General features: G+C 53.7%; 1 protein-coding gene across 1 annotated transcript; it reads right to left on the bottom strand.

Moving 5' to 3' along the window:
- Positions 1-1,159: 1,159 nt before the first annotated feature.
- dhx30 (DEAH (Asp-Glu-Ala-His) box helicase 30) lies at positions 1,160-10,114 on the bottom strand (the record flags this gene model as incomplete). Its single annotated transcript, XM_084458224.1, has 20 exons — positions 9,937-10,114; positions 9,528-9,658; positions 9,319-9,429; positions 9,029-9,207; positions 8,811-8,919; positions 8,464-8,613; positions 7,889-8,041; positions 7,209-7,679; positions 6,360-6,743; positions 6,110-6,191; positions 5,881-5,985; positions 5,348-5,523; positions 4,652-4,858; positions 4,429-4,510; positions 3,266-3,459; positions 2,974-3,133; positions 2,393-2,550; positions 2,039-2,142; positions 1,658-1,797; positions 1,160-1,422 (listed from the first exon to the last, which is right to left on the bottom strand). Exons 1-20 carry the CDS (start codon positions 10,106-10,108, stop codon positions 1,160-1,162), a joined length of 3,531 nt encoding a protein of 1,176 aa, XP_084314350.1. The 5' UTR covers positions 10,109-10,114.
- Between the last annotated feature and the right edge of the window lie 655 nt (positions 10,115-10,769).

Below are 10,769 nucleotides of genomic sequence, written 5' to 3'. Positions count from 1 at the left end.
TTCTCTCTCTCTCTCTCTCTCTCTCTAGTCTCTCTCGCTGGTTAGTCTCAGTCAAGCTGAGTTTGATGTTCTGAGAGGCTGTTGGGGGAGAACATTTATGGCATCGTTCTGGAGCGCGGATCCACGACATAGAACCTAAGTTACTGGATTGTAACTCCAAGGTTCTACGAGTGGTACGAAAGTCCCTTAGAGCATCGAGCTCTGATATTTTAATTCACTACTTACCTTTGAATAAATGCTTACATTTAGACCAAACAAATAATATGATGGGTAAACACTGCATCTCCCTAGCAGTGTGGTTCACGCTCCCTGACCCACTCCCGGCCCTCTGTGTGCAGGTTCTGTGTGTTGACGCCCGACGAGACCATGGAGGTGTTGAGACGTCTGAGCAGCTTCCACCTGCGCTTCATGAAGGAGTTCTCCTGAACCTGAACCTGAGCCCTGATGCTACTCCTGAACCCTGCTCTCTCCAGCTGCTCGCGTTCCTCTACAAATGGATATGGTTAATGCCTTAGATAGATACTGTATCTCAGTAACTTCCAATGTGCCAATGTTTTCTGTTTAAGTTATTGCTTTATGACTGAAAACATACAGAGAAACCAGTATCGTTTTAAATGTATGACATACACTGGATTTAAATACTATGCATAATTATTTTTTAACAATAAACAGTATTTGCCCATACACTTTTCTGCCTTCGAATTATTCACTGGCCTTTGGACAACGCATATTTCAACTCATTGTCACAAACACAATAGATACTCATTAACAGAGTAAAATATACATTCAACTTCTGCTTTTCAGAAAGCAAATACCAAGTGTCCATAATTCAGATCCACTCAAACAAGTGGATTCCATCATTCCATGTCATGTCCAACAGACAGAACTATTAAGTGTGTTGCCAAAACATTGACCCACTTTGGATTGACCTAGCATGCTTCTTTCAAAAAGAGGCCTGATGGCTTCAGAATACAGTGCACTAGATGAACAGAATTAGCATTTTAGCTAATTATGTGTGGGTAAGATAAAACATCACACAACTATATCACATCCGTCTTCCCTGACTCCTCCGTGGGAGCAGACCCGTGTCCAACGGACGTACGCGTGCGGCAGCGCCCCCTGCTGTCCGGGTTGAGGCGCGCATCCGTCCGCCGCCCTATCAGTCCTCCTCGCCGCCGCCATGCCCCTCGCCTGGCTCGGAGTCCGTGCCGTTGAGCAGCTCCACCAGCAGGGAGACGAGCTGGCCGTCCTGGGCGGGCGCGGGAGTGGGCGTGGCCGGGGCGTGGTCGACGCGCAGGCGGCGGTGCAGCATCGCCTGGACGGAGGTGCGGAGCCCCCAGAGGAGCTCCCAGGACCGGGCCGACAGCTCGCAGCGCACCAGGGAGCGCCCGGGGAACGACACCTCCACGCGGTCCCCGTTCACTGGGGAGGGAGGAGGGAGAGGAGAGGAGGAGAGGGAGGGAAGGAGAGAGGGGAGAGGAGAGGAGAGGAGGAGAGGGAGAGGGAAGGAGAGAGAGGGGAGAGGGAGAGACGGGAGTTAACGAGGCAGCAGGAGGTCGCCCGTGAAACGCCGCTGTGAACTGCGCGTTGGGAGGTGTCCGGTTCCACCGGTGAGGTGTTGGCGGGATACGGTAGATCCGCCCCCTCCCGTACCCACCTCTCTCCGTGATGTCACAGTCGGTGAGCAGCAGCAGCGCCAGCGGGTGGACGGAGGAGGAGTCGCGGACGAACACGTTGCCGTTGGACTTGACCGCGGTGAAGAACGTGAGCCAGCGACTCGGGAGGTCCGCCTCCCCCCTAGAACGCGCCGACAGGAAGAGACAGCGTGAGTACTACGGACTCACACACTCACACACACACACACACACACACACACACACACACACACACACACACACACACACACACACACACACACACACACACACACACACACACAGAGAGACAGACAGAGACAGACAGAGACAGACAGAGACAGACAGAGACAGACAGAGACAGAGACAGACAGAGACAGACAGAGACAGACACACACACACACCTGTTGACGGAGGAACGATGGAGCAGCACCGGGCCGCTCTGCGTGCGGTAGCCCACGGTGGTGGGTTTGAAGCGGCCCCCTTTGGTCACCGTGCCCCTCTTGGTCTGAGAACAGAAACAACGGCGGATGAGGGAGGGTGACCAGGGCCACGTTATTAAGGGGATGAGGGAGGGTGACCAGAGCCACGTTATTAAGGGGATGAGGGAGGGTGACCAGGGCCACGTTATTAAGGGGATGAGGGAGGGTGACCAGGGCCACGTTATTAAGGGGATGAGGGAGGGTGACCAGGGCCACGTTATTAAGGGGATGAGGGAGGGTGAGTTTTGAAGGGGAGGTCTAGCGGAGGAGGGGTACCTGGATGAGGTTGGGGTAGAGGCCGGCTAGCAGCACGGCCTTCACCAGCTCGTCCTCCCGGCTGTGCTGGTTGAAGGGGGAGGTCGGCCGCTGGCACTCGGCAGAACGTGGAACCAGCCGGGCCTCGTGCAGGTTCTCACTGAACTGGGATATCAGACCTGGGGGGGGGGGGTGCACAGGGGGGTCAGAATATGTGTGTGTGTTTGCGCGCGTTCTTGTGTCACCATTGATAATGTGCAGGGTTGCTCCAGACAGTGTGTGTGTGTGTGTGTGTGTGAGAGAGTGTGTGTGAGTGTGAGAAAGTGTATTCTGGGGTCAGAACCTGTGTGTGTGTGTGTTCATGTCTCACCATTGATAAAGCGCAGGGTTGCTCAAGACTGTGTGTGTCTGTGCGTGTGTGCGCGTGTGTGTGTGAAACTGCATTCCGGGGTCAGAACTTGTCTGTGTGTGTCAGAAAGTGCCGGCTGGCAGAAAAAGTGAATGTGATAATGTGAAGTGAATGATAAAGCGCAGGGTTTGCTCCAGACAGAGTGTATGTGTGTATGTGTGTGTGTGTGTGTGTGCGCGCGTCTACGTCTCACCGTTGATAAAGCGCAGGCTGGCTCCGGACAGCGTGTGCGTGTCCAGGTACTCCTCCCTCTCCTCTCGGCCCCCCTCATGCTGAACCCTCCTCCAGCCCAACACGGCTCGACTGAACACCAGGTAGTCACTGTAGCTGGAGCCACTCAGGGCCTGCTTAGCCTGCATAGACCGAGGGCCACAATTACACACAGCACACACTGTTCTGAGGAATCAAACTCAACCTCCCAACTTAAACGAAACCACGGGTTCTCTTCCAGCAGGCGGGGAGGGGGTGGGGGGGGGGGTCCAGACCTTGGAGACGAGGGCCCGGTTCTGCATGCTGTTGTAGAAGGGGTCACGGGTCAGGCAGGCGGCCACGGACAGGAGGGGCAGGACGCAGCGGAACACGGCCGACAGGACCAGCACCTTCCCCAGCCGCGGGTCACATGACATGCAGGCCACGCGCTCTCCCAGCGGCGTCAGGGCCTCCTCCCGGTCCAGCACTCCTGGGTGGACGGGATTGGTCGATTGTTTGACTATTCAAAACCACGTCCACAGCCACCATGACTTGTGCAGAGACAGGGGGAGTGCATCTGAACAACGGTTTGTCGCCATGTCGTTTTTCAACATACTAGGAATTTGCTTGCTGGCTGTTCAGCTAACCTAACCTAGTGGCTGGTGCCATTAGCTAGCTGGCTAGCTTATTCTAGCAGCCTATTCTCTCGCCTATTCTAGCAGCGTTCCCTTCATAATATTTGTGGAGGCAATTTGGCGTCGTATGCCTCCGCAACTTGCCTGCAAATGCACGATTAGAGATATAAGATATAAACGTTATGCTCAGTCCTGTGCTTCTGAATCAGAATTTATTTATTGCCATGTAGTTTTTCAACATACTAGGAATTTGCTTCGGGCATGGAGCATATTCCTAGTACAGTAGGCTATGTTGAAACACTGCATGGCAATAAACAAATTCTGATTATAAAGACGCACAGGGCCGAGTGTAGCGTTTATCTGACCTTACTCTGATCGCGCATTTGCAGACAAGCCGTGAAGACATACAACACCGAAGGATACACAACAGTGCTGTTCAACATAAGGCAGAGGTCTAACGGTAAAGATTCAAGTAAGCGCTCTCATACTGTATGCTAGACGGTGTTACCGGTAACACCGTTGTTGTCATGGATTTATTAGTCGGTGGGAAAAAAAATCCACACCGTGACATCCCAAAGCTACAGAGACCCTGTGTGCCATCAAGTAGTTGTCTCTCTCTATCGTCTCTCTCTATCGTCTCTCTCTATCGTCTCTCTCTATCGTCTCTCTCTATCGTCTCTCTCTATCGTCTCTCTCTATCGTATCGCCGACCGGCGGGGTCGTGCAACGGATCTACAACAGTAATAACTGGGTGTAACTGGCTACCGCATTGGGAGTAAACAGGACAAAATCTGAGAAGACAAAAACAAAACTGGTTTTCTCACCAATATCCTGCAGGTTGCGGACCGCCTCCTCCGTAGCGTCGCGCTCTGGGCTGTCCAACACCTGGGACAGGAAATCCACCGCCTGGACAGAGACAGCGAGCGTCGTCATCAGAAAGCACGCGCACGCACGCACGCACGCACGCACGCACGCACGCACGCACGCACGCACGCACACACACACACACCTCCCCCCCCCCCTCCCTGGCCCGGTCTCTGGTCTCACCTTGACGTGCGGGCTGTGGATCTTGGCCTGCAGCACCAGGCTCTCCAGGGGGGTGCGCAGGATCTCCGGCACGGGGAAGGAGGGCATGGCCCCCAGCCGCGTCCTTGGGAACAGGTGGTAGGCGTGTCCCGGCTGGCACCGGCCGGCCCTCCCCCTGCGCTGGGTGACGTTGGAGCGGGAGATCCACACCGTGTCCAGGCAAGACACCTGCGCCGCGGGAACACGGGAGATACTTTACACCGCTACGCCGCCGTGGTCGGTCACCCCAGACGAAAATATACTTAAAGGGGCACAGTCACGCTTGTTTCAGTTGATATTATTTGGATTAAATGTTTAAATTCTGTGTGTAGGCCTTTTTAAAATCACCGTCAGTGCAACCGTCACCCTACATGGAAAATGGAATCGCATAAAAACCTCAAACGGCAAACAAGTGACATCCAGTGACGTCATTTTGTTGCAGTATTTCCTATACATGGATTTTAAAAAGTCCTACTCAAAGAATTTCAGCATTCACAATATCAAACAACATCAAATGAAACAAGCGTGACTGTGTCCCTCTAAACTGGATCCGACCACACAGGAACAACTCAGGATAGATACTCCACTGATATGCCTTTCCGACTCTACAGTCCCTTTCTAACTACAGCCACATCATATCGACTTTAACAAGGGAGCCTGGGTGTTGTAGTTCTTTACCTTGGTCCGCGGGTCGTAGTTTTGCTCCTTCTGGGAGCCGGCGTCCACCACGTGGACGATGTCGTCGATGGTGATCGAGGTCTCGGCGATGTTCGTGGTCAGGACTATCTTCCTCTGGCCCTCCGGGGGGCGCTGGAACACCACCTGCTGGTCCGACACCGACATACTGGAGTGCACTGGACAGGAGAGAGAGAGAGAGAGAGAGAGAGAGAGAGAGAGAGAGAGAAAGACAAACAGAGAGAGAGAGAGAGATAGATGGAGAGAGAGAGAGGGAGAGAGCGAGGGAGAGAGAGAGAGAGGGAGAGAGAGAGACAAACGGAGAGAGACAGAGAGATAGATGTAGAGAGAGAAAGAGATGGGGAGAGAGAGAGAGAGAGAGAGAGAGAGAGAGAGAGAGAGAGAAATATGTCTCAGAGATGCTACCTTGTCTTAATGGGCATGTGTCCTAGACAAAGGTAGTATCTCTAGTATCTCTAGTATCTCCGGACAGCGTGAGTGTCTGAGGCAGGTGAGACTCCTCTGTCCCGTCTTACGTGGTAGGATCATGTGGGAGCCGGAGCGGAAGGCCGGCTTCTCCTCCAGCCTCTGCTGGACGGCCTTGATCTCCTGCCAGCCTGGGAGGAAACACAGTACTGCCCCTGGGAGGAGAGAGGAGAGGAGGAGGGAGGAGAGGAGGAGGGGAGAGAGGACAGCTGTTAGATATGGGGACGGAGGGAGGGGAAGAAGTTTCAAACGAGAGACGGTGGTCGGATGTTTATTTACCTGGCTCTCGGTGTCTGTGAATGTGCTCGACCACGTCGGCCACGAGGCTGGGGTCCGGCGCGGCGTTATCTTTAGGATCCCCCTGGTCGAACGGACAGAGAGGGGGAGTCGGTTTACGAGACGCAAGGAGAGAAAAAACGCATTGAGGGGAAAAGCATCACGACCGCCCGCTTGACCCCGAACCCACGGCCACAGAAACGAACGGAAGACGCGGACGAAATTAAAAACTGAGTCGGCAGAATCTCCTCACCCGTTCCCCGGGGTCCGCTCGGGCCGGCGGCGGCGGCGGTCGGCCCATCTCCCTCAGCACCTCCTCCAGGTAGCGCTCCTTCACCGGGTGCATGAACCCGGGCACCGTGACCACGGGGCAGCCCCCGAAGTAGCCGGCCAGCCGGCGGGAGTCGCCCGTGGCGCTCATCAGCAGCACGCGCAGCCGGGGGTTGTCCCGCAGGGCGGTGCGCAGCAGCGCCAGCAGCAGGTCGGTGTTGACGTCGCGCTCGTGCACCTCGTCCACCACCACGTGGCTGACCCCCCGCAGAGAGGCGTTGCCCTGCAGCTTCCTCAGCAGGACCCCCACGGTCAGGAAGAGCAGGGACCCCCCGCTGTGCTCCGGGGGACGGCTCTCCAGACGCACCTGGGGGGGGTGCGGGGGTTATTATACTTAATGATCATACTTATTTTATTCTTTGTTAATTGTTATCATTATTATTATTATTATTATTACTACCACTTATTACACATGATACCACATTTCTTATTTCTTAGGTGCAAACCGATCACAGGTGAAAAAGGTGACAAACATGCAAACCCATACATACACTGATCAAACAAATGATCTATTTTGGATTAAAAACGGTTATTTTCACCTAAAGGTGACAAGTCTGCACCCCTGTATTTGTAAGATACATTTTAGAATAAGTATTGTTGTTATCATCTCTATTTTTGGTTATTTAATTAGATAGTTGGTTCTATGTTTTGGTCATATTTGCTATGTATTTCCTGCCGAGCCAAAAGCTGAGCCAAAAGCCGAGCCAAAAGCCGAGCCAAAAGCCGAGCCAAAAGCTGAGCCAAAAGCCGAGCCATCATCTCTCCAGCTCACCTGATACCCCACGGAGCGTTTGAGGGCGGGGCCCATCTCCTGGGCCACCCGGTGAGCCACCGACACGGCGCTGATCCGGCGGGGCTGGGTCACCAGGATGTTACAGTCCGCCCCCTCGCCGCCGCGCACGCCCGCCTCCAGCAGGAAGCGCGGGATGCGCGTCGTCTTGCCGCACCCAGTCTCCCCGGCGATCACCACGACCCTGGAGGACGCCACCGCCGAGAGCACCCGCTGGCGGTGGGAGTCGACCGGCAGCTCCGGCCCCAGGCCGGGCTCCGCCCTCTCCCACTGCTCCCGTAGGTCGGCGCTGAGTTGCTCCGCCTCCTCGGCGGCGAGGGGCCGGTAGGGCCTGCCCGTGATGGCGTCTGTGACCAGGTCCTCGTCCTCCTCCTCGTCCTGCTGGTTCAACCGCTGCTGGGCTCTCTCCTCCTCCTCCTCCCAAAGCTTCTTCATCTCCACCGACACCGGGTACTGCCGTTCAAGACAACACACGCCAGCGAGACCAGCATGAACCCTTTGCCAGGGGTATGAAGGACAGCATGTGCAGTGGGGGGGGGGCTATATGTGTGTGCTTTTAGCTTTCAAGATAAACCAAACCAAAGCCTAACCCGATAAGGCTACCATAGCAGTCAGTCAGTTAGTCAGTCAGTCAGTGAGATCACAGCAGGGGGTGAACTGACCTGTGTGAGGTATTCTCTCAGCCTGTCTTCCAGGTACCCGGGTATCTCCAGAGGGCATGGCCGCCGGTCTTTCGCCCCTGCCTCACGCACCTGCTCCTGGTGATACCTGGCGTGAGTCAGAGGGTTGTTGTCCTGGTCCAGCAGGTTCATCTCCTACATCAGGGGAATGAGGAGGAAATTAGGAGATAATGAGGAAAGGTATCTTCAACACACGGAGCTAAAAGCTGTTCGGCGCAAGTGCATCGGAGGATTTCAAGGATGCTCTTTTTTATTTTATTTTAATACTTTCATTTTCTGAAACTTTTCCCCCTTTTTGTCCCAATCCACCCGTCCTAGTTTCCACAGCCTCTCCAGCAATTATCCCCTGCCTAATAATGAGAACCCATCGCACAACCCTGTCAGTCGGTGACCTGCAATAGGGAGACAGCTTCCTAACTAACCACCAGCCAGGGAGTGACTGGCCAATGTGTCGCTCCCTATGGGCATCCGGCCAGACTTAACGCCGATGCGCTGGACCGCTACGCCGCAGCGGACCCCGGACTCCCAGGATCCTCGGCCCGCTGGTTGCGCCCTACCTTTAGTTTCAGACAGGCGAGGGCGGCGGCTCTCCTCTCTGCCTCCACTCTGCGGCCGGCTGAGGCCACGAAGGTCAGGTCCTCCGGCCACCGCAGGGTCAGCTCGCACCTCTTCACCTTCCCCCCGGTGGTCCGGTACTGAGCCAGCTCCTGCAGAGAGGAGGAGGAGGGGGAGGGGGAGGGGGAGGAGGAGGGGGGGAAGGAGAAGGAGGGGAAGGAGAAGGAGGAGGAGGAGGAGGAGAGGGAGAGATTTACCGTGAAAGAAGGCCGGTGGACTACCAGTGAGTACCGGTGAGTGTTGGACCAAGAGTCGGGCCGTGCTGCGATGGTGAGACAGAGCTACGCACCCTCAACCTGTTGGAGGACGTGGCCACCTGGATAACCCTGGCCAGGAGGCATTTGGGCTGGGGGAACAGGGTAAGAGCTTCACGCAGGTTGGGGTCCTCCTCGGGCAACCTGTCCACCCAAACGAGCACATTGAAGGAAAAAATTATATATAATCAAAATAAGAATTTAAATGCAAATTTTATTCCATGGGGGGGGGGGCGGGGGCTATCCCTAATACCCTGATTGTCTTTGAGGGCCTAGGGATCCACCCTGTGGGATTCCTCCTTCAGGCACGTGGACATGATCAACCTTGTGGTCCTCCTCCGTGTCAAACAGGGCTGACGACATCTGAGCTCCTCTCCCTCGGCCAGTTTTCCTCCTGGGCAGCTGGTTCTCTGGACCCAGTACCCCCAACTCCTGGATGAGTGACAAGGGGAGGAACAAACAGATAATAGATGATTGCAAAAAAAACTTGAAAAAGGCATGAGGTATATATCCCACACCATGTTTGGCGAGGCTTCCTTTCACCTTCAGTCTGTGACAGGCAGCGGCGGCGGCGAACCGTTCAGCGTCAACCTTCTTGGAGGCCAAGCCCTCCACCTCAATCTTGGTGGGCCACATGACCGTGACAGTGGCTTTCTGCGAGCAGACACAAGATTCAACACAATATTATCATAACAAAAGAGGCAAATGGCCTTAAAAATTAAGCGAGGGGTCTCATTCAGATCATCACTGACCTTGACATTTTCAGTGTCTGTGCAGTGGTACTGGATTATTTGAGACACGTCCGACACCCCGAGTGCACGGGAAATGGTGTTATTCAGCAAGGTTTTCGGCTCGGGGAACTCTCTCAGGAGGTCAGGGTTACCTGGACATGAATGATGATACGTGAGAGTCAGAATTAGTGGCTGACATAGCCTAAATGAACAAAACGGAATGGAGATCAGTTCAAACTAACTTACTCTAGCTTTTAACTAAACTAAAGTTATTATACTAACCACCCATGAAGCCTTACGCGCATGCATTTTAAATTAATGTCGACAGCTAGCTAAATGTCCTTGAGGTTACATGATGTGTGTGTGTACATGATGTGTGTGTGTACATGCTAACGTACAGCTAGGCAGATATGTCAACCCCACGTCTCACCCCATTTAGCTCGCGTCGCTGACGTTCCAGGGAGCTGAAAGGTTTGGGCTTTGGTCTTGTACCACCGCACCTCGCTTCTGAAACGGAATCCAATTTTGCCCTCTGAGTGAAACGTTTTTCCAAGGTTGCACAGCGCTCTGAGCCGCACGAGTACTGTGCCGGGCAGCGCCATCTTTGAACTACAAGTTTCTTCTGCTCCTCACGTGCTAATCAACAACAGCCAAATACTGTACACCGCCATCGTCTGGTGGGGAGTGAAACAGTCTACCTTTCAGCATGTGAGGTGAAGGCTAAGCTATGATACATGGGTGCAGAAACAACATGATGCATTACCATAACATATGTATCTGTAGTTTGTTAGTGACCGAAATTGTATTTGTAGTTACCGAAAGTTCGCACCACTCTCGTCATCTCTCTCCCTCTCCTCATCCTCCCCACTGTACCCGCCACCACCATCAACGGCCAGGGGTGCTGGTCTTGCAGCAATCATATCTGTGGATTTGGCAGTAGGCCTTATAAGGGCCCGTCTTTTGTTGGTCCGCAATTTCTCCGCGCTTCGCTTGCGTTTCGTCTTACCCATTTTGAAAATTGAAACACTTTTTTTGTTGTTTTTGTTTAATTCAGATGCGTTGTTTAATGTAACCTCGCGACACTTAATTAATGCACCACCCAACGGGGGAGGGGCTTGACCTATTTCAATTGTGTTGTTTTCTATTTACGATATCCACTGCTATTATAGTATCCACTAGCCTGGCTTTGCCCTAATAATGCATCTCATGTGAGTGCCATGCTATTGGATATTGGTGAAAAAAGTGCTTTTTATATAAAAGTTG

This window comes from Borostomias antarcticus, assembly GCF_949987555.1.
Source record: "Borostomias antarcticus genome assembly, chromosome: 24".
Taxonomy (NCBI): Eukaryota; Metazoa; Chordata; class Actinopteri; order Stomiiformes; family Stomiidae; genus Borostomias; species Borostomias antarcticus.
The sequence above is the reverse complement of the archived record's forward strand: the minus strand, read 5'-3'. Positions and strand labels throughout refer to the sequence as shown.